Consider the following 24,695-nt stretch of genomic DNA (forward strand, 5'->3'; position numbering starts at 1 on the left):
CTTAACTTGGCTGGTAGGGTAACTTGACTTCAAAAGTCCGTATTTCATTTTGCAATTTTTAAAAGAAAGAAGCCCTGTTCTGCAAATATAATAAATCATTTGCTTGCTGCTGTGTGTACTTTTTAATCACAACAACTCTAGATAAGATCTGGCTAAGAAGTGAGTTTCATCCAGTCCTTTGTGTGGAGCACAAAATTTTATAAACAAAATTTGCATCTGGTGAGATACAAAAAGGGATATTTCTGTGAAAACAACAATCGTGCATCCGGTTTCATGATGGCTCTAGCAAAGGAATACAACGATGAACATCCCAAATTGGTAGGGGGATCGATTTGTAAAAGTTGATATTTCGGTGTGCGGACCCTACCTTATGTTTATACCAAATACATATAATAAAAGGAAAGCAACTGCATATGCACAAAAGGACACGGAAAAATAGTGCAAATTGCTACATATTATAACAATACCTGTTTCACATCTTAAGCCAGTAAAATTATCAGAACATGTACAGCTAAATGAGTTAATTCCATCTGTACAAGTTCCATTATTCATACAAGGATTAGGATCACAATCATCTATGTTAGTTGTACAATTCTCTCCAGTAAAACCATCAACACAATTACAGGTGAAAGAGTTAACTCCATCTGTACAAATTCCATTATTCATACAAGGATTAGGATCACAATCATCTATGTTAGTTGTACAATTCTCTCCAGTAAAGCCATCCAAACAATTGCATGTGAAAGAGTTAACTCCATCTGTACAAGTTCCATTATTCATACAAGGATTAGGATCACAATCATCTATGTTAGTTGCACAATTCTCTTCAGTAAAACCATCAACACAATTACACGTGAAAGAGTTAACTCCATCTGTACAAGTTCCATTATTCATACAAGGATTAGGATTACAATCATCTATGTTAGTTGTACAATTCTCTCCAGTAAAACCATCTGCACAGCTACAAGTGTAAGAATTAACTCCATCTGTACAAGTTCCATTATTCATACAAGGATTAGGATTACAATCATCTATGTTAGTTGTACAATTCTCTCCAGAAAAACCATCTGCACAGCTACAAGTGTAAGAATTAACTCCATCTGTACAAGTTCCATTATTCATACAAGGATTAGGATTACAATTGTCTATGTTAGTTGTACAATTCTCTCCAGTAAAACCATCTGCACAGCTACAATTGTAAGAATTAACTCTATCTGTACAAGTTCCATTATTCATACAAGGATTAGGATTACAATCATCTATGTTAGTTGTACAATTCTCTCCAGTAAAACCATCTGCACAGCTACAAGTGTAAGAGTTAACTCCATCTGTACAAGTTCCATTATTCATACAAGAATTAGGATTACAATTGTCTATGTTAGTTGTACAATTCTCTCCAGTAAAACCATCCAAACAATTACATGTGAAAGAGTTAACTCCATCTGTACAAGTTCCATTATTCATACAAGGATTAGGATCACAATCATCTATGTTAGTTGTACAATTCTCTCCAGTAAAGCCATCAACACAATTGCATGTGAAAGAATTAACTCCATCTGTACAAATTCCATTATTCATACAAGGATTAGAATTACAATCATCTATGTTAGTTGTACAATTCTCTCCAGTAAAACCATCTGCACAGCTACAAGTGTAAGAGTTAACTCCATCTGTACAAGTTCCATTATTCATACAAGGATTAGGATTACAATCATCTATGTTAGTTGTACATTTCTCTCCAGTAAAATCATCTGCACAGCTACAAGTGTAAGAGTTAACTCCATCTGTACAAGTTCCACTATTCATACAAGGATTAGGATTACAATCATCTATGTTAGTTGTACAATTCTCTCCAGTAAAATCATCTGCACAGCTACAAGTGTAAGAGTTAACTCCATCTGTACAAGTTCCATTATTCATACAAGGATTAGAATTACAATCATCTATGTTAGTTGTACAATTCTCTCCAGTAAAACCATCAACACAATTACAAGTGAAAGAATTAACTTCATCTGTACAAGTTCCATTATTCATACAAGGATTAGAATTACAATCATCTATGTTAGTTGTACAATTCTCTCCAGTAAAACCATCAACACAATTGCAAGTGAAAAAGTTAACTCCATCTGTACAAGTTCCATTATTTATACAAGGATTAGGATCACAATCATCTATGTTAGTTGTACAATTCTCTCCAGCAAAACCATCAACACAATTACAGGTGAAAGAATTAACTCCATCTGTACAAGTTCCATTATTTATACAAGGATTAGGATTACAATCATCTATGTTAGTTGTACAATTCTCTCCAGTAAAATCATCTGCACAGCTACAAGTGTAAGAGTTAACTCCATCTGTACAAGTTCCATTATTCATACAAGGATTAGAATTACAATCATCTATGTTAGTTGTACAATTCTCTCCAGTAAAACCATCTGCACAGCTACAAGTGTAAGAGTTAACTCCATCTGTACAAGTTCCATTATTCATACAAGGATTAGGATTACAATCATCTATGTTAGTTGTACATTTCTCTCCAGTAAAATCATCTGCACAGCTACAAGTGTAAGAGTTAACTCCATCTGTACAAGTTCCACTATTCATACAAGGATTAGGATTACAATCATCTATGTTAGTTGTACAATTCTCTCCAGTAAAATCATCTGCACAGCTACAAGTGTAAGAGTTAACTCCATCTGTACAAGTTCCATTATTCATACAAGGATTAGAATTACAATCATCTATGTTAGTTGTACAATTCTCTCCAGTAAAACCATCAACACAATTACAAGTGAAAGAATTAACTTCATCTGTACAAGTTCCATTATTCATACAAGGATTAGGATCACAATCATCTATGTTAGTTGTACAATTCTCTCCAGTAAAACCATCAACACAATTACAAGTGAAAGAATTAACTTCATCTGTACAAGTTCCATTATTCATACAAGGATTAGAATTACAATCATCTATGTTAGTTGTACAATTCTCTCCAGTAAAACCATCAACACAATTGCAGGTGAAAAAGTTAACTCCATCTGTACAAGTTCCATTATTTATACAAGGATTAGGATCACAATCATCTATGTTAGTTGTACAATTCTCTCCAGCAAAACCATCAACACAATTACAGGTGAAAGAATTAACTCCATCTGTACAAGTTCCATTATTCATACAAGGATTAGGATCACAATCATCTATGTTAGTTGTACAATTCTCTCCAATAAAACCATTGACACAATTACATGTGAAAGAATTAACTCCATCTGTACAAGTTCCATTATTCATACAAGGATTAGGATCACAATCATTTATGTTAGTTGTACAATTCTCTCCAGCAAAACCATCAACACAATTACAGGTGAAAGAGTTAACTCCATCTGTACAAGTTCCATTATTCATACAAGGATTAGGATTACAATTATCTATGTTAGTTTTACAATTCTCTCCAGCAAAACCATCAACACAATTACATGTGAAAGAATTAACTCCATCTGTACAAGTTCCATTATTCATACAAGGATTAGGGTCACAATCATCTATGTTAGTTGTACAATTCTCTCCAGCAAAACCATCAACACAATTACAGGTGAAAGAGTTAACTCCATCTGTACAAGTTCCATTATTCATACAAGGATTAGGATCACAATCATCTATGTTAGTTGTACAATTCTCTCCAGCAAAACCATCAACACAATTACAGGTGAAAGAGTTAACTCCATCTGTACAAGTTCCATTATTCATACAAGGATTAGGATCACAATCGTCTAGGTTAGTTGTACAATTCTCCCCAGTATAGCCACCACCACAGTTGCATGTGAAAGAGTTAACTCCATCTGTACAAGTTCCATTATTCATACAATGATTAGGATCACAATCATCTATGTTAGTTGTACAATTCTCTCCAGTAAAACCATCGACACAATTGCATGTGAAAGAGTTAACTCCATCTGTACAAGTTCCATTATTTATACAAGGATTAGGATCACAATCATCTATGTTAGTTGTACAATTCTCTCCAGTAAAATCATCGACACAATTACATGTGAAAGACTTAACTCCATCTGTACAAGTTCCATTATTTATACAAGGATTAGGATCGCAATCGTCTATGTTAGTTGTACAATTCTCTCCAGTAAAACCATCAATACAATTACATGTGAAAGAATTAACTCCATCTGTACAAGTTCCATTATTTATACAAGGATTAGGATCACAATCATCTAGAGTAAATCATGATATATCATGCATTACTTAAATATTAATATTGTGTATGTACTTTTACACCTACTGTATTACCTGCATATAATATTTTCATGCTAATAACCTTACTGTATATATCAATGGTATACAGAGTTATGACGTATCAAACTTTGAAAAAGTAAGCAATTTGTATGTGCCGACATGCCCTATTTTGCTGGCCCAGTCACATTTAATACTACCTTGTTAATTACATTTCAGTCTGCTGCAGTTGACCCACGAAATGATGCACACCGGGACCATGGAAAATAAAATGGATGGTAGCAGTTGTTTTGCTGTAGCCATATCACTGTCATGTGGTAGTTACCAATTTGTTGCTTAGGAATTGTGTAGTATCGAATACTTAATACTGTTAATGTAAACATATTGAACTAACAAAATTTAATGGCCTGAGAATACCTTCTGCAATGTATACAAGTTTAATGAGATTCAGAGCAAGAGGCAAGATACTAGAGGATTAGACCTGAGCCTAATATGCTCAAAATTTTACCTATTATTCTTTCCAGAATTTCCCAAAAAATTCTCCTATTATTCTTTTTGTATTCTTTTATCTAGCCTATTATTCCATAATAATGCCCATTTCGTTTCTGTAGCTATAGTCGTTTAGTTCTTAAGATGCTGAAGTATTGCCGGAAATAATTAATTAATAGCTAACCATAAATGAAGCATTTCACCTTACACATAATGGCTGTAGCCATTACAACAGACTTTAAATGGTTATCGGGAGTAATAATAATAATAATAATAGCTAAGTGTATTAAAGCTGTAACTATAACTACATGCTAAGTTTAGTAGATAATGATATCAACATGTTTGTAAAGAAGATACACTGGTATGAGATGTAAAAATTTCTGATAATCATGCAGTTAAATCCCTGATGCTGTCTGGAGATGAAATGATCTGACTGCTCTATTAGAGTATTTGAGCGTTCTATTAGAGTATATCGATCTTCTAGAGGCTTTTCAGCCTCTTTCAGCCAGCATTCGTATAACAATGCCAGCTACCTATCATTCTTAGTAGCTAGGTCTTTCTTCTAGTTAATCAAGAAGAGACACGCCCCTTAACTCCACCAATTATTCCCATGGACATCTGATAATTCCAAAATTATGCCTGTAACCATCCTATTATTCCGGAATTAATCTCACGAAATTGGTGACCTATTATTCTCAAAATTATTCCGGCATATTAGGCGCAGGCCTATAGAGGATGCTAGAAGCAAACATTCATTGCACAGCTGTGATGTCACTAATACACAGAACACTTAGAAACTGTTCTGGCTTCACCACATACGGGTCATTCCATACCAAATCAACAAAAAAAAATCCGGACTCCTTTCGATTTTCATGAAATTTGGCACAAACATGGACCCTATCAAGAAACTTTCTCACACCAAAATTTAGCTCATTTCATAGGTCTCCCTTTAAGTTATGACCACTCAAAGTTTCTGCTGAAAATTTTATTTTGCTTACACATCTTCAATAAAATGACCATAACTTTGCTTGTGATTGATGTAGAAATTTCTAGTTTAGATTTGTGAAATCTTTATTAAATTCTCTTTCAGGTGATATATAATATTTTATAATTGCTCAAAGGAAAAGGTCAAACCACAAAAATGTAGCTTTTTCCTTTGATCTTCATTTTCAAAAATATATATTCTTTAATTAAATTTATTTTTGGTTTACATGTTGCTCTAATGCCCATCATTCACCACTGTGCGTTTAAAGTTGGGACCAATAGTAGATCATGAGTTATAAGTGTTAATGTGTAGCCTTGTAATCACTGCTGTTTGTATGGTATTTTTACAGTGCAATTTCTAATACCAATTGCAAGTAGCATTATATTGTAATTGGTATGTTAAATATCATTTATGCATTAAAATAGTATTGACAAGGGCTCACTACAGTGAAACCATATTAATAGAACCACTTTTAAAGCTAAGAAAGTTGGAGCAATAATAAGGCTGCCTAATAAAGGAATCACTGATTATGTTTTTGCTGTAAGTTCAGTGTCCTATAAAATAGAGGTGGCCACTATAACAAGGTGGTCTTATTATAGGGGTAGTTATATTTATAAAGGATTTACTGTACAACTAATGATATTCCAATCTATTCTTTCAATTTTACTTACTGTATCATAGTAATATTCAGCCACAGATTATGATGATAGTTTCCAATCTTATATGTGTGTATAATGGATGTAAACGACAGTTATTCATACATATGTACATGTTAAGTGGAATTGAAATGCCATGTCTTAGTGATATCCAAAGCTTCTTGGTATTAATACCTAGATAGCTGCTTCATATAGTTGCACTAGAGTAGAAATATCCTATTTTAAGTTGGCTCTTATAAAAAGGTGGCCTTTAAGGTAGCCGCTAAGGTATGTTACACTGTATATCTATCACTTTTGAATCATACTTTGAAAGAGCAAGCCTACTACTGACCACTTAAAGGCCAACTTTATATGTTTGTACCTATAAACAATGCCTCTGCTGGAAAAATGTACACTTTTAAAACCACTTACTCGTCAGAAATTTGATGGAATAGAGTGGAAAGTTACCACCTGTATAGAAAGGCCACCACTCCATAAGGGCCAATTTTAAATTGTTGCTATACACTTATGCAAATGTATTAAGCAGCTACCTGCACATTAAGGCCCAGAAATTTTGGCCCTAAGGTACCTGACTTTAACTCCATACATCAACTGTATCATGATAAAAATAGCAATGTATATAGCTCTTCTATAATTAGAATCATAGAAATGTTCCATAGAAATTACATTGTAGAAAGGTTCACTACAGCAATTGCACACTGATACATATCTATAGCTTTAAGCGAAATACATTAACAATCAATTAAAGAAAGGGTCAAGGCAATTAACTTTAAAGTTAAATCAGATAAAACTTGAGACTGAAAGTGGTGCATATTGCATGACAGTCTCTACAATCATTCACATGTAACTTTGATATGCAATGAAATCTGATGCATTGATATCAGTACACAATTGAATTTTTTAAGGTATAAGTTGAAAAGACTGCTAATACTGCATCAGTCATTCATTACTACTTTTTAGAAAATCTCTAGTAGATTACAATATTAGAACATTCATGCCTGTGTTAAGAACAAAGAATGCAGCTACATAACATCATGTTTTATTTGTAAGTGTATCAAATTACAGTGGAACTTGTCTTAGTGGCCACCTGTAACGAAAGGCCGCCTTTCTATTAAGGGCCAACATTAAATTGTTCTAGTAAGACATTTATACATATCAAACAATATAAATAGCCACCTGAATATTAAGGCCAAAAAAATTGGCCCTGACTGGCTTAGACAGTTTTCACTATAGCTACATTTGTGTATCAAAATACGTACTTGCATATCAACAATCAGCATAAAATGCTAACAGTAGCAGTAGCAGTTACTGTAGCTAGTGAAAATGTCATCAAGTTCAATATTTCACTACTGTATAATAGACTTGGCGTCATAATCAGAAACAATATATACAAGCTTGATCAGGGGTAAATTACTTGAATATATGTATTTAAGTATAAGCTTTTACTGGGTTTTCTTACAAAACATAAACAAATTAACATTACTTACAAAACAACAATGTATTAATGATTGTGACATGGTATTATATAAAGTTACTTGCAATTAGTATTGCATCTTTGCATACTTGAACCATACAAACAGCTGTGATTACAAGGCTACACATTAACACTTATAACTCATGATCTACTATTGGTCCCAACTTTAAACTCACAGTGATGAATGATGGGTATTAGTGCAACATTTAAACCAAAAATAAATTTAATTAAAGAATACTTATTTTTGAAAATGAAGATCAAAGGAAAAGGCTACATTTTTGTGGTTTGACCTTTTCCTTTGAGCAATTATAAACTATTATATATCACCTGAAAGGGAATTTAATAAGGATTTCAAAATTCTAATCCAGAAGGTTCTACGTGAATCACAAGCAAATTTATGGCTATTTTATTGAAGACATGTAAGCTTCATAAAATTTTCAGCAGAAACTTTGAGCGGTCATAACGTAAAGGGAGACAAATAAAATGAGCCAAATTTTGGTGTAAGAAAGTTTCTTGAAAGGGTCCATGTTTGTGCCAAATTTCACGAAAATCAAAAGGGGTCCGGATTTTTTTTTGTAATTTGGTATGGAATGACCCATACATTTTAGGAATACATTACTTCATATGAACTCCATTAAATTTTGTTAGTTCAATATGTTTACATTAACAGTATTATGTATTCGACACTACTCGATTCCTAAGCGACAAATTGGTAACTACCACATGACAGTGATATGGCTACAGCAAAACAACTGCTACCATCCATTTTATTTTCCATGCTCCCTGTGTGTATCATTTCATGGGTCAACTGTGGCAGACTGTAATGTAATTAACAAGATAGTATTAAATATGACTAGACCTGCAAAAATAGGGCATGTGGGCACATAATAATTGTCTACTTTTTCAAACTTTGAAACGTCATAACTTTGTATTCCATTGATGCTTGGCCATGAAAGTTTTTAGCATGTAATGTACCACTCTGCGTGGGCAGTTCAAAGGCACCGCCAGTGCCATAATTTGTATATTGCACTGCTGCAGACCGCAGCGAGTCCATTATAACTTATAACGCACTGGTTGCGGTTTTGTAGACCACAACGAGTGCATTATAAGTTATAATGCACTGACCGCAGTGCAATATACAGATATTGCACTGGCTGCGGTTTTGTGCAGCATAGCACAAGTGCCGGTGGCGAAGACCACTATGACACCTCACCGAATAGGTGGAAAGACACTTCACAGATCACTCGAATTCTTTTATAGTCTGACATGTAAAGGTCGATTGTGGGCCATAACGTCACCAATACGTATAATGTTTACAAGCAGCCAATGGCGATCGAAAAAGCCAACGCGGGTGGCCACAACTCTAGTCTACATATATATATAAACGTACTTATACACCTTACTAGTCTGGTGCCATCTTAGCCCAGATTAAACTGTAGTCCACTTCGACAATGACTCAATAAAACAAATATATTCTAAATAATACTAACCTTTACGTTCGATTGTGGTAACCAGTTTTGTCATGCCACCAGATTCGAGTTTAGCCAGTGTGAATAGTAAGAATTAGACTAGTATCGTTTAGTAGTTAGGTTTTGTTTACTTAAACCGTCTATTTAGCTGCTTTTTTCACTCGAGAGAATCACTATGGTGATTAGTCTGGTGCTTAGTCTATATGGCACGCTGGCATGCTGAGCACTACATGATGAGAGTGGAACAGCGAATGCAGGTTAGTGATATAACCCATAGCGTACTAGCTTTCAATATCTCAGTTGGCTGCAGTACTGCAGGGGAACGTCATCGCAACGTCAGGCTTGGTTACCCACAATCGATGTTAGAAACCTGGCCTTTATAAGTGTTACAGCTGTCTTGTGAGACTCTCCCCAACTATTAGGTGAATGGTACATAACAGTTATACAACGTGCACTCGTGCTCTGCCTGTATAAACGCACTTGCCTTCGGGCCTGACGGCCCTCAGGCTCATGGGTTTATATCGGGCAGAGCACTCGTGGCCATTGTATAACTATATATTAAACATCTAATAGGTGTTACAATACAAGTTACAGAATGAAAATATTTTATCCCACTACTGAGATATGAGATTTTACGTATGTGGCATGGTGTAGTTTGTACCCACATGCCTTATTTTCACAGGCCCGGTCACATTAATTGTGCTGTGAGTTTATAATTTCCAGTAAGTGAGTTGATGCCAGAACAGAAATTATCCAATTTTGCTGTGGAAACGTCTTCATAATATGGCACTATCTATTCCAGATTTCAACCAGATCTGTACAGCCATCACCAGCCTTGAAATATTCAAAAGCAAATTGAACATTTAACTACCTTAATTATTTAAATTTCTTTCTTTTTTGTACAGCATACTCAACCTTGAGTTTGTACAGTAATAATATTGTAATATATTAATAAATCACTGAAATAAATTATGTGCTTTCAAAGTTTGTTGCATTTTTTTGTATTGTCCTTCAACTCCTTCATAATACTTCTTCTTTTTGCACCAATTTAAAAAAATCTATATAACTCACATGTGCTTTAGTCAATCATTCTATTTCTTACCCATTTTGCTCAAAAATTCTCTACTGTGCTGAGCATCAATAATATCTCAAGCTTACAAGCATGTGTGACTGCATGCTCTATTAGAATATTTAGTGCACAGTGACTGCTCTATTAGAGTATCTCAATCTCTAATTGCCATTCCTATGAATATGATTACGTTGTCCTAATACTCTGCGTTACTATTCTATTAGAGTATCTCGATCTTTTTCATACAAAATATGTTAAGTTGCCATTCCTTGGTACCCATTTTTCCAATTTTCCACCTATTTTTCCAGCATCTTGCTCTTTGCTTTTAACAATGTATTCTTCCAAAATTTTGTTGGTAAAATAGGCACATCCCTAAAAGTTACATAACAAATCTCCCTGGGGCTGAAATCTCTACAGGGTGGCTTGTCATGTACTGTAGCTGAGTTCTCTACAAACAATGTCAACCTGTAAAATATTCAGCTTTACGAACAAGTAACTCAGAGAAATACGTACTGTAAAGAGTTCAAATACAAACAAGTCACCCTGTAGAGAACTCAACCACAAACGCATCACCCCAGAAATCTCAACTTAACTCTGTATAGAGAGATTAGCTTATTGTTATTGTTATTAGCACTTTACAGTGACCAGCACTGAAGGTCTGACAACAACATGTGTTGCAACCTTTGGATTAGCTAACCTAACAGGGACTGGAGACTTTAAATGATTACTTAACCTAGCTAACAAAAAAGTGAAACAGTAAAGGACCAAAGAAAGGAAAAATCCCTCCTACACAAGGATTCGATCTGCAGGCCACCTAATGTTTAGTCAAACACCACACTCAGTCTCCTCCAGGAGGGATATATGATTTCACAACCATGATTTCCCTGGCCTTTTTTGGAAAGCTGCACCTTTTTCATAGCTTGGTTTGTGTGGTATAAGTACGTATCATGTCTTTGTAATTGCAAGCCCCGAAATGGCCATATTGGGGCTTTCTTTTCAACTTCTTTTCTGTTTTACAGGGAACATCAGTGAACAACAAAAACACTACTATTATGTGAATCTATGTGTGTATTGTAAATTTGAAACTGATAAAATGATTATCATGTAAGCAGCTGTTAGAATGACTTGCTATGCAGTACAGGGTGTTATGTGTAGCTATAGAGCAATTTTCTTATATAGCCAAACACTTTACAAGGTGACATTCTTGTAGTTGAACTCTCTAAATGGTTACTTCATTGTGGTGGAGGCCACAAATTGCTGCACTGATCCTAATCAATACATAAGATTAATGATGATCATAAAAAATAAGTTGCAATGATGTTAATCTCGATAAAATTAAATAAAAAATCATTTACGGGTGTGTTCAGTACAGTACACCAACATGAACTCACCAATAACTACAACAACATCGATGGTCTCATTATCACTTCCAATAGGATTAGTCACAGTGCATGTGTATGTTCCATTATCACTTGTAGTGACATTGTTAATAGTATACCTACTACAGAACACTGCAGTAGTACTGTCATGAGTGACTGTAGTCAAATTAGGGGTCAGTGGTGCTGGAGTACCATCCTTCATCCAGGTGAATGTGTCTGGGGGAGAACCTTGTGAAGTACAGGACAATGTGAGGGAATCACCAACAGCAACTGTCACAGTAGGTAATAATGGAGAATCTATCATTGGGGCAGCTGTGTAGAGATACGAAATATGGCTAATGAGGGGATGGGGCACATGTCAAGTGACTCACTTCTTCCACTATGGTATAAACCCACTCTTGTGGTCTGTACCATCATTGAACTGTTCATCATCATACATGAGTAAATACCTTCTTCATCAGGTGATAATGATCCACATGGATATAGGTTGATTACACCTGGAAAGTTATTGCGGTTTGCTGAACGTGTTTGAAAAACAGAACCACAAGGGAAATCAATGGCTATTTCAGCTCCACCAAAGTACCATCCACCCAGTGCAGTATTAAAATCACCACCAGTAGGTCCCAGTCCACTAGCACAACGTAATACCACACCGCTGGCATCCAGTGTAAAAGGTTGAGTAAGAAATGAGTAGTCAGAAATTTGATTACTGCTAATCAAATTAGTTGCTGCAACACTACCGGCAACAGTAATCCTAGTTGTTGTGATACCTAATAGGTACAACCAAATAAGTATATTATGAACTAATACCACAATTCCTGTACCATATCAAGTTATGTATGAATGCTACATGGTTATATTCGTGGTACCAGGAATTTTGGTGACAAATTTCCAAATTTCTGTTGCACGCACACTTAAATCTATAGAGTCTGGGGCATACTTTCCCCAGGTATTTATGTATATATTCTGAGATTAGGCCAGGAAAAGTTGATTGCTAGTTACCTGTATCAAGGTTTTCAAAATATCATGTGAGCAGAAGGTGATTATTCATTATGGCTAAACCCTTGAAGAAGACGCTAAAATAAATCCACTATTACAAAAATGAAATTATTGTGAATATTTGAAAATCAATGAGGTGGAAATAACCATATAATGAACATTTTGCACTTCAATTAAGACATGCGGGCAGAAAAAGGAAACTAGCAATCAATTTTGCCTGGCCTTAATCTGGTAACAATTTTCACCAAAAAAATCTTAAGCTGACATTTTAAACATATAGGCTGCATATGCTTGCTTCTACTTAAACATATAGGCTGCATATGCTTGCTTCTACTTAAACATATAGGCTACATATGCTTGCTTCTACTGGCATAGTATTAGGAGCAGGCTAAAGGAGTTAAGAGGTAGAAGTTTTATGCATACAGCAGACATTGATCCTGGGGGATACAATTTTAGTGTGTACATGAATCAAAATAATATAATGTGACCTTTCTATTAGAGTGGTTGACTTCTCTATTAGACTACTTATTCCTTGCTTTAATTGTCTGACGAGAGCATTAAGCTACAAACAAGCCGTCCTGTAGAGAGATCAGCTACAAAACATCATCCGGTAGTGCATTTAACTGCAAACTGGGCTTGAGCCAACTATGCTTTGAAAATAGCCTATTATGCTAATTCAGCCTATTATGCTGAAAATTATGCTCTTAAAAATCAAGATTATGCTCTAGAGTTGGCTGTTTTAATAGAGTATATCAACTTTTTCTGACTGCTGTATTAGACTAAGTAACTGTTCTATTAGAGTATTTCAATCTTATTTCCGAATAATCATGTGAATAATCATCCAAGAAACAATAAAAATAATGACATTACACAATGAAATGTAGTACTAAGGTGTAGTGTATTCATGTTGTGCTGTATTTTGGCACACGCATTGCGCATCTTAATTAAAATTCTGGAAAATCGTCCTATTATGTTGGTATAATGCTTGATGCTTTTGCTAGCTTATTATACTTGAAATTATGCCAGCATAATTGGCACAAGCCTACTACAAACTAATCACCTTTAAAGATTTCAGTTACTTTTATAACTAGTTACATAATAGATTAATGTTAAAGCAACTAGTAGTAATATAACTAGTTACATAGTAATTTGTAATGACAAATAACTGTCCAGAATTGCAACAAGTTGGAATTGTTATATAGTTACACACGTCTGCCTGCTCATTATATAAATTTATAATTATAAAAAATTGTTCAAATCCACTAGATCTCTTTTCTCCTTCCTGTAGTAAAGAAACTAGGGATGTAAAAGAAACTCCAAAGCTTGCCTATGGCCTGCTTTGAAGTATGTAAATACAAAAAGAAGTGATACCTAATCCAAAACAGTCACACTGTAAAAGTTGGGTGAGCTTATGTTGCCATGTTACCTAAACATCCACATCTATTATGATGTAGCAGAAACACCCTTTGGGTATGAGTTGTGTACAGGTGTTAATTACAGTGAGAAAGCGTTAACCTGGACTGTCAGTATACTATTTCTTATGGCCCTGCAGAATTTCTTCATTGATTTTCATAGCTTTAAATTGAAGCCCACAATCAAAAGTGGTGCTTACTCATTAGATTATAAATAAAAGTTGAAAACCATAAGAAGTAGGAAGAGTTGATAATACTCAATGTATGTATTGCTACGTGTATTATATATGTAAACGCTCCTTGTATATTCTTGTGTTAATGACATGAATGATGATTATGCAATTGTTAGATTGAAATGTGTTTGTGTTTGTAGGGTAAAGACAGAACATTTAAGATTTTCTTTTAAAAACTCAATGTACTCTTGTACACCTCATAGGTGTAATAGAATAACCCCAGAAAGATTGGTTGGGTACCATTATATGCATACAAGCTGCAGCAACAATTTTGTGCGAAGCATGCTGCACCTAGGCATCCCCCCCCTCCCCTTATAATCTTGGAAAATTACAAGCTGGGATTCAATTTGGTGGCATTTTACAGCTAAAACTTATCATCTTTAGTAGCACACTAGCTGTGTGCATGTTTTGTTTGCATAACAGTTATTAGCTACTTAGCTGTAGGAGGCATCGATTCATATTGAACCTCATATCACACAATTTAGTTTTAGTTAGTTACGTTACTTACGTATGGTGAGTACCTGAGTTGGTAGGGCACTGGAACTGATTGGTTGGGCCTGTGCTCTATCAGTACCCATCTTAGCTATGCCACTGGTTCTAGTGAAACTTGAGGAGGCAACACAAATTCACCTGAATTGTCCTTATTAAGATTTGTGCCATATACCTACCGTCACAGCCATTTCTTGGTCTCCAATTTGGATTATTTTTTTCACTATGGCTTTTTGGGAGACTCACCCTATTTTACAGCTTGGCTGTTTTGGAATAGATACATGTGACTGGGCCTGCAAAAACAGGACCCGTGCGCACATAAAATTTGCCTACTTTTCAAATTTTCATTGCCATAATGTTTTATGCCACTGTGCTTTGATCATGCAATATTTAGCTTATATTAAGCATTTAATTGACTTCATAATACAAGTTACAAAATACAAATATTCTATTCCATCACTGAGATATGACCTGCTATATGACAGGGTGTAGTTTGTGCCCACATGCCTTGTTTTCGCAGGCCTGTTATTATGCTACTTGCTGGATTTGTTTTATCACAGTCAACAGGATAACTCAAGTTCTGTCATTACAGCTTGTAGATATATCTAATCCAAAACAGCCAAGCTGTAAAAAAAGTGTGCGGCCCTCAGAAAGGCTATGGTGAAGAAAGAAGTGAAATCCAAGGTGGTGGCCAAGAAATGGCTGTGATGGTAGGTCAATGGTAAAAATTTTAATAACGACAATTCAGGTGAATTTTTGTGCCGCTTGGTCTTGGCACAAAATTCACCTGAATTGTCATTATTAAAATTTTTACCATTAACCTGCCATCACAGCCATTTCTTGGCCGCCACCTTGGATTTCACATCTTTTTTCACCATAGCCTTTTTGAGGGCCGCACACTTTCTTTACAGCTTGGCTGTCTTGGATTAGATTTCATTTCTTTTTGTATTTGTATACCCCAAAGCTGGCCATAGGTCGGCTTTGGGACTTTTTAACCTATCTTTTTTCTTTACCACAGGAAGAAGAAAAGATGAAGTAGATGTACTTTAAATATTTTATAAGTAAACGTACAAATTATATATATATATATAATACATATATTGATTGCAGAAATCTCCATGGTGGTTTCTTTGTAACTGAACACTCTACAAGGTGACTTCTTCTAGATGCTCTCTCTACAGGGTGAATTGTTTGTAACTGAACAATCTACAAGGTAACTTCTTCTAGCTGATCTCTCTACAGGGTGATTTGTTTGTAGCTGAATTTTGTACAGGTGATTTGTTTGTAGCTGAGCTCTTTACAGAATGGTTTCTTTGTAGCTGAACTCTCTACAAGGTAATTTCTTCTAGCTGATCTCTCTACAGGGAGATTTGTTTGTAACTGAACTATCTACAAGGTAACTTCTTCTAGCTGATCTCTCTACAGGGTGATTTGTTTGTAGCTGAATTCTGTACAGGCGCAGCTGAGCTCTTTACAGAATGGTTTCTTTGTAGCTGAACTCTCTACAAGGTAACTTCTTCTAACTGATCTTTCTACAGGGTGATTTGTTTGTAGCTGAACTATCTACAAGGTAATTTCTTCTAGCTGATCTCTCTACAGGGTGATATGTTTGTAGCTGAATTCTGTACAGGTGATTTGTTTGCAGCTGAGCTCTTTATAGAATGGTTTCTTTGTAGCTGAACTCTCTACAAGGTAACTTCTTCTAGCTGATATCTCTACAAGGTCACTAGTTAGTAGCTGAGCTCTCTGTATGGTGATTTCTTTGTAACTGAACTCTCTACAAGGTGACTTCTTCTAGCTGATGTTTCTACAGGGTGATTTGTTTGAAGCGGAACTCTCTACAAGGTAACTTCTTCTAGCTAATCTCTCTACGGGGAGATTTGTTTGTAGCTGAACTCTCTACATGATGGTTTCTTTGTAGCTGAACTCTCTACAAGGTAACTTCTTCTAGCTAATCTCTCTACAGGGAGATTTGTTTGTAGCTGAACTCTCTACATGATGGTTTCTTTTTAGCTGAACTCTCTGCAAGGTAACTTCTTCTATTGATCTCTCTACAGGGAGATTTGCTTGTAGCTCAACTCTCTACATGGTGGCTTCTTTGTAGCTGAACTCTACAAATTGATTTCTTCTAGCTGAACTATCTATTTTCATAGTTGCATGAACTCCCTACAAGGTAACTTCTTCTAGCTGATCTCTCTACAGGGTGACTTGTGTGTAGCTGATCTCTATACAGGTTTCTTGTTTCTAGCTGATCTCTTGAATTCTCTTCAGGGTAACTGCTCTATTAGGATGACTGCTCTATTAGAGTATCTCGATCTCGCACTTGCTGCACCGAGTTGGATTTCGTGTTATAACTCCGTGGCTTTAAGTCTGATTCTTCTACACCATTGATGATCCTTTCTAAGATGATTACTCCATCTGTACAACGATTTTCAAAGCATTAGCCCAAGCGGTTTATCTGGTAAGCGTGGCAAGCAGTCGTTTTTTTATTAGCTAATCTCGATTGCATAATCGTTACACGTTGTTGGTTTTTTCGTTGTATCTTCCCGGATTTTAGGTCGATTTCTTTCAAACCACAAAAGGTTTGGGGTTCAATAGTTAACCTATTTACCCACCGATTTTCAGCTTCTTCCCATACGCGGTTTACCCTGTAGGCGTGACAACATATTGGTGTTATTTTTCGTGAATAATCGATCATAACTCTTTGCCTGTTTATCGTATTCCAGCCAAAGTTAGTACTGAAATGCGCCTTTACACCCCCCTTCTGTGTGCCAAATTTCAAGGCAATCGGATATGGAGTTCGCGTTTTATAGCAGTTTTTGTAAGTGTGCGACAAGAGGAAGAAAAATAAGAAGAAGCAGAAGAAAAAAAAACGAAGAAACTAAGCCAGTTTATGAAGTGGAATATCTCGGGAACGCGCGAAGTGATTTCGCTCAAATTTGGAATGTGGAGTGCTGAAGATGGATGGCATGTCCACAGTAAAAATCGTCTTGTTTCATTAAGGAAGCACAGAGCTACAGAGGTGCGAAAATCGCGTTTTCTTTCTTCCTGTCAATATACTCACGGGTGTTACGCGCCGGCTTCTTGGACCGCACAACACACTACCGTGTGTCTTGATATTACATTTTGAAGGGCTCTGTCTCAATATCAACACATAATAGACAACAATACATTACTAACACAACACATTTTTTAAAAGAGGTCATGTGAAAAAGTTCAAATGGTATCATTTCTGGTCAACCAAGTATATATTTTAAGTCACCAAGTATCTCTTCTAACTTGGTTTTTTACTTTGCTGTGACAGTACTCGTGACAAACGTGGCAGTCTTCACATTTGGAACAGAATGACTACTCTTCCAATGAATTCAATACACTAACTGTTACAAGAACTGCTAGTTTCTGTTGCCAACTTAAAGGACTACGTGGACAAGTTGAAAAATGAAGGAGAAAGACTCTACCTGCAGAAACTCCCTCGTGATGGTGATGGCAACAATGGCTTGGAGGTGACCAGTTACAATGGTGACTATGGTAATGGTATTTGCAATAGTAATTATGAACAGGATCCACTCGAGGATGAGAATAACACTGAGAGCAATGGATCTAAGTCCACTTTGTCTGAGGACGGTGAAGCCTTTTTAGAGCTTGTTTTGGATCCTACTTGGACTATAAATAAAAGCAAGAAGGCTAAAGTCTACAAGTACAGACAGCCTGACACAAAGTAGATGATGTATCCCTTGCTACCACCAGTGATAGAGGCAACCCTTCCTAGTAATGCCATGAAGGAAAACAAAATGGCTTTAGGAGATGTATATGGAAGCTATGCTTCCATTGGTGTCATGTCTGGATCAAGCTCCAGGAAGAAGGAAGTGATGAAGCACCTGAACCCACAGCTGCAGACAGTGATGAAGGACTCAGACTTTAAAGCTGCTGAACTTTTCCTGTTTGGGGAGGAGTTTGAGGAGAAGGCTTAGGCCAACCTGGAGGTGAATATATGATGAATAACTGTCCAAAATTATAACAAGTTGGAATTGTTACATACATAGTTACATACTGTCTGTCTGTTCATTATCAAATGCTATAGTAGTACCATTTAAGTAGGAATTGCAGTGAAAAGTTTACATGCCTCTCAAAATTCTTCCTTCAAAAATCATCCTAAAGATATATTTCATGATGAAAATCACAAACTCTCCAGCGGGATGTGCCTTTTGGTGTTTGGATGAGTGTAGACCCTCTGTGTCTTGTCTTTTCTTTTATCTTACAATCAGGCTGCTTGTCTTCTTCTTCATCCAACAAACCATACCGAGGCATTAATTTTCTGTATCGACACTTTCTTTCAGCAGCATATTTAGACACCACAGAATTATGTCTGAGCTGGATTTTAGAAGAGCTTTAGTCCCGGCACTACTATAAGAGGTACACTTGGCAGATATATGTGCTACTTCACGATTGGGATCCTGTTCACCACGCCCATCAAATAAAGATTTAGGTGGAATAATAGCAATAGAGTACGGAGACCGCACCTCTTAACAATCTATTTTATTGATTTATTCTACTGGGAAGATGGCATGCCGATGCACCTAGGGAGTGAATAATGCCACAGGAAAATTACACATATACCCGTTATTACAGTACAGCTGTATTAGTTATATGTCTAGTAAATGGTTAGCAAATATATTTAATTTTTCCGACTCAATCACTGAGGTTGGCAAGTTATTCCAGTCAACATTTGTTCTTGAATCTAGCTCAGTATTTACTTAACAGTAGACAAGATCACTTTACTCCTTATTGGTCTAGCTAGCTCGAGATAACTATAATCTAATACGACAGTCACTCTAGTACAACAGTCATGTTTGATAGAACAGTTACAAGTTACATTGTTCTGGTAGACATAGCTATTTTTATAAGAAAAAGAAGCATAAGAAAAAGGAGCATAAGAAAAAGAAGCAAGCACAATATAAAATCAGTATATTATAATATTGTTCTAAAGGAGACAGGTGCCCCCAGAGGTGGTGTAGAGACACCTATATTTAGGGGAGGGGGGGGCTCATGGTCTAGCTCGGTGATGCCATGGTCTAGTTGTAAGTCAAAGACTAAAAGGTCAATACCTGCTGGCAATAGTTTCCCTCTACCAACTACACTATATCTCCTTATTTATAACTACATACGTAGCTAGCTACACTTCTTAAAAAATATTGTGACTGCTCTATTAGAGTATCTCGATCTTGACTGCTCTATTAGAGTATCTCGAATAATTTTTTTCTCAGGGGCTGCAACCTTCCTTGCCCCCCCTTCTCCGTCGCTTCTGTGTTCCCCTCAGCAGAAACAAGGATAATGGCTGGAGGTACACAGGGTCTAGAACACAATCCCCCGATACACATTATTGAAGAATGCAGCAAGGAGAACGCCAAACTACAGCGAAGTCAGCCCATAACTACAGAATATGGTGAACTCCACTTCTCACTGAGCAAATGGGCAAGGTGTTTATAAGTGATGGTATCTACCTTCCCCATACCTATAGATGTGGAAAATACAAGAGGACTAATACAAGTTACATTGTAGCTACTGTAGCTGCGCCACAACAAAAAAAACAAAACTATCTAGTATTTTAATTCATTTTAAAAATGAAGTAGGGATCCATGGAATAAAAAGTAGTGAAACAAGAGATGAATGATGGTGCTACAGTATAGCTCAGTGGGAAAGTCCCTACTTTGGCACATTAGCTATTATCACTTTGTTCAATGCTAATGCCAAAGTAGGGGCTTCCCACTGAGTTATACTGCAACACCATCATTCATCTCTTGTTTAACTACTTTTTATTGCATGGATTCCTACTTCATTTTTAAATGTGACCGGATTTGACAAAACCAGGCTTCCACACACATCCAGATTTGCGACTTTGAAGAACCATAACTCAATTTGGGAGTAAACTATCACTTTCAAATTCTGAACAGTTATTGCACCATGCAGTAAAAGAAGTTTGTGAAAATTGTAGGTCAATAGCATATTTGGTAGCCAAGCTACAACTGGTTAAAGTTGAAGAATTGGATGTGTGTGGAAGCCTGGTTTTGTCAAATCCGGTCACAAATTGACAATGTTTTAAAATACTAGTATATATTTTGTATAATAATATAAAATTTTTTCGAATCCACAACTGCTCTAGATCTCTTTTCTCCTTCCTGTAGTAAAGAAAAAAGACAAAAGAGGCCCCACAACTGGCCTATGGTCTGCTTTGAAGTACGTAAACACAAAAGAAGTGATATCTAATCCAAACCAGCAAAGCTGTAAAAAAGGTGTGGCTCCCTTAAAGCCAGGGTGATAAAAGATGTGATATCCAAGTTGGCTGCCAAGAAATAGCTGTGATGGTATGTAGTTAAGTGGCAAATATTTTATTTACCAACAATTCACGTGAATTTGTTGCTGAGTTCTAATGAAACGGAGGAGGCAGCACAAGTTCACCAGAATTGTCCTTATTAAAATTTGTGCCATTTCTTGGCTTCCAACTTGGACTTCATATGTTTTCACTATGGAATTTTGGGAGTCCCAACCTTTCAAGTGAATTAGTATCACCAGTATTCACTAGGCATGAGCCCATTTTGCTTTTTTTCTACCTATTTTTCTTTCCAGCAATTCTTTTATTTTTTACCTATTTTGCTCAAAATTTTTCTATTTTGCTGAGCATCAGTAAAACTTAATTGCAGTATCTCAAGCTTACAAGCATGTGTGACTGCTCTATTAGAATGTTTCATATTTCATAAATAGTGACTGTTCTATTAGAGTATCTCGATCTTTATCATACAAAAATTAATGTGCCAAGTTTCCATTCCTCGGTGCCCATTTTTCCAATTTTCCATCTATTTTCCAGCATTTTGCTCTTTGCTTTTACTAACGTATTTTCCAAAAATTTGCCAGCAAAATCGTTGCATCCCTACTTTTCACAAAGAGGATGAGGGAGGGAGGTGGTGGGATGGGAAGAGGTAGACTTCAAAATGGATACATGCCACAATTGAAGCCCAGACACAAGATTATAGAGTTGCATTGGCTCCATAATGATTGACGTGCAACAAAAGTAACAGAAAAAACATTTTGCCAACAATATCAGATCTTCAACCAGTAAACCAGAATCTTTCCAAGCCAAGCCATCCAAAACATCATTGCAGCCATTTCTTGGCTGTCAATTTTGATTTCACATTTTTCACCTATGTAGGTTTTTGAAGACCACAACATTTTGAACAGCTTTGCTGTTTCGTAAATACATATTTTGGACAGAAACACAATTATGTACCATGCTCAAAATAATGAGATATTACACCAACTACACAAAAGCAGTTATATATAGGTAAAAGCAAATTTGTATGAAGAATGACATCCACAACAACTACCTGTACAAGAACATATACCTGATATACGGAGGGTGAATTGACTACTAGTTATTGGAATACCATCGATGGTTACAGTACAAGTAATGGTACCAGCATCCTCTGCAAGAAGTTCACCACCTGTTACATTTTGTGTTGTCTGATTAAAAGGAAAACATCTCCTTTCATTATTAAAAGTAAGATAACATCCTTCAATATTCCATGAGTAGGTGATGATGTTACCAGATGGTGGAGGGTCCACCATGCATGTCAGAGTAACACTACTAAATATGGGATAGTCAAACGTGTTATTCGATCCATCAATTGGTATACCAGCTGGAGTACTAACAATGGTGACTGTAGTCTGACCATCAACACCTGTAATGTTTAAGATATAATGATCACCATTGTTAACACAGGCAAATGCACATTATGTACATTAAAAACTATCGTAATTTATCATGGTACTGAGCCAAAGTAGCACCATACATAAACAACTAGTAATAGCAACAGTTATAAGCTGATTGTGGTATTAGCAACATCAGTGTACAGAATCCCATCAGGAATCTGAAAAATGGAATCTTTGAAAAGGTGTGCACATGGATACTGTAATAAATCGTGTGTCTGTCTGTAAGTATGTCTGTCTGCATCCCTATGCTCACATTACCAAAAAGTTTTGTGTTAAAAGCAGCCTGTATGTATGAATAAAGACTGTACCACACCAGTACTTAATGTTACAGTATACATACATACATTTCATGTTGTTGTCAGTTTTGAATTTTTTTGTGTTATCACTCTATAGAATGTGTTAATGTACCCAAGTAGTTATATGGATGTGGAGACTATAGATCCATGACACGTGAATCACTTGATACTAACAAGATGTGGAAACTATGTGGCTATGTTTTCATACTAAACTATTAAACTTGATTGACAGTTATATTCCAGTTAAAACTGCTAGCTCTAAGCCAAAACCAAAATGGCTGGATTGGCCTACACTCAAAGCAATCAAGCTTAAACATGAAGTATGGAATACTTATAAGGCCATCAGATGCCATGTAGATTACATCTCATATAGCAAGTGTAGAAACAATGCTACTGCAGCTGTTAAACACGCCAAGTCAACAATTGAAACCAAATTAGCAAGAGACATTCAACACAACCCCAACCTATTTTGGAAATATGTCAGATGTATAATAACACCAAGGTACAAGATGACGTAGACAAATTACTTAAAGATGATGGTACCTTAACTTGTTCTGATCATGAAGTGGCTAACTGTCTTAATGACTTTTTTACTAGTGTGTATACTGATGAACCTACATCTGAGGTACCAACATTACCTGACAGATCAAACAGCAGTACACTTCAACATATTGAGATGACACATGAGGATGTCTTACATCAACTCAATCACCTTAAACCAAACAAATCATGTGGTCACAGATAAATACCACCCACGGGTGCTTAAAAATGTAAAAGATGGATTTATTGTACCACTCTATTACATTTACAACAATCCTTAGAAGAAGAAACCTTGCCATTAAGCTGGAAAGAAACTACAATAACACCAATATTTAAAAAAGGGTGATTTGTTTGTAGCTGATTAATGTACAGGTCTGAGCTCTTTACAATATGGTTTCTTTGTAGCTGAACTCTCTACAAGGTAACTTCTTCTAACTGATCTTTCTACAGGGTGATTTGTTTCTAGCTGAACTATCTACAAGGTAATTTCTTCTAGCTGATCACTCTACAGGGTGATTGTTTGTAGCTGAATTCTGTACAGGTGATTGTTTGCAGCTGAGCTCTTTATAGAATGGTTTCTTTGTCGATGAACTCTCTACAAGGTAACTTTTCTACCTGATGTCTCTACAAGGTCACTAGTTTGTAGCTGAACTCTCTACATGGTCGTTTCTTTGTAATTGAACTTTCTACAAGGTGACTTCTTCTAGCTGATCTTTCTACAAGGAGATTTGTTTGTAGCTGAACTCTCTACAGGTGATTTGTTTGAAGCTGAACTCTCTACATGATGGTTTCTTTGTAGCTGAACTCTCTACAAGGTAACTTCTCCTAGCTGATCTCTCTACAGGGAGATTTGTTTGTAGCTGAATTCTGTACAGGTGATTGTTTGCAGCTGAGCTCTTTATAGAATGGTTTCTTTGTAGATGAACTCTCTGCAAGGTAACTTTTCTAGCTGATGTCTCTACAAGGTCTGGTAGTTTGTAGCTGAACTCTCTACATGGTCGTTTCTTTGTAATTAAACTTTCTACAAGGTGACTTCTTCTAGCTGATCTTTCTACAAGGAGATTTGTTTGTAGCTGAACTCTCTACAGGTGATTTGTTTGAAGCTGAACTCTCTACATGATGGTTTCTTTGTAGCTGAACTCTCTACAAGGTAACTTCTTCTAGCTGATCTCTCTACAGGGAGATTTGTTTGTAGCTGA

At 36.0% G+C, this 24,695-nt stretch overlaps 1 protein-coding gene across 1 annotated transcript in view; it reads right to left on the bottom strand.

Annotated features, from left to right (window-relative positions):
• LOC136246372 (uncharacterized) overlaps window positions 1-23,011 on the bottom strand; it is a 62,776-nt gene extending 39,765 nt beyond the window's left edge. The window contains exons 1-6 of the mRNA XM_066037764.1: window positions 23,005-23,011; window positions 22,294-22,629; window positions 12,135-12,533; window positions 11,776-12,075; window positions 4,036-4,223; window positions 468-3,933 (exon numbers count right to left, since the gene is read on the bottom strand). Of these exons, the coding sequence (XP_065893836.1) occupies window positions 468-3,933; window positions 4,036-4,223; window positions 11,776-12,075; window positions 12,135-12,533; window positions 22,294-22,629; window positions 23,005-23,011 (4,696 nt within the window). The remainder of the gene's footprint in view (window positions 1-467; window positions 3,934-4,035; window positions 4,224-11,775; window positions 12,076-12,134; window positions 12,534-22,293; window positions 22,630-23,004) is intronic.
• Between the last annotated feature and the right edge of the window lie 1,684 nt (window positions 23,012-24,695).

Source organism: Dysidea avara, chromosome 2 (assembly GCF_963678975.1).
Source record: "Dysidea avara chromosome 2, odDysAvar1.4, whole genome shotgun sequence".
Taxonomy (NCBI): Eukaryota; Metazoa; Porifera; class Demospongiae; order Dictyoceratida; family Dysideidae; genus Dysidea; species Dysidea avara.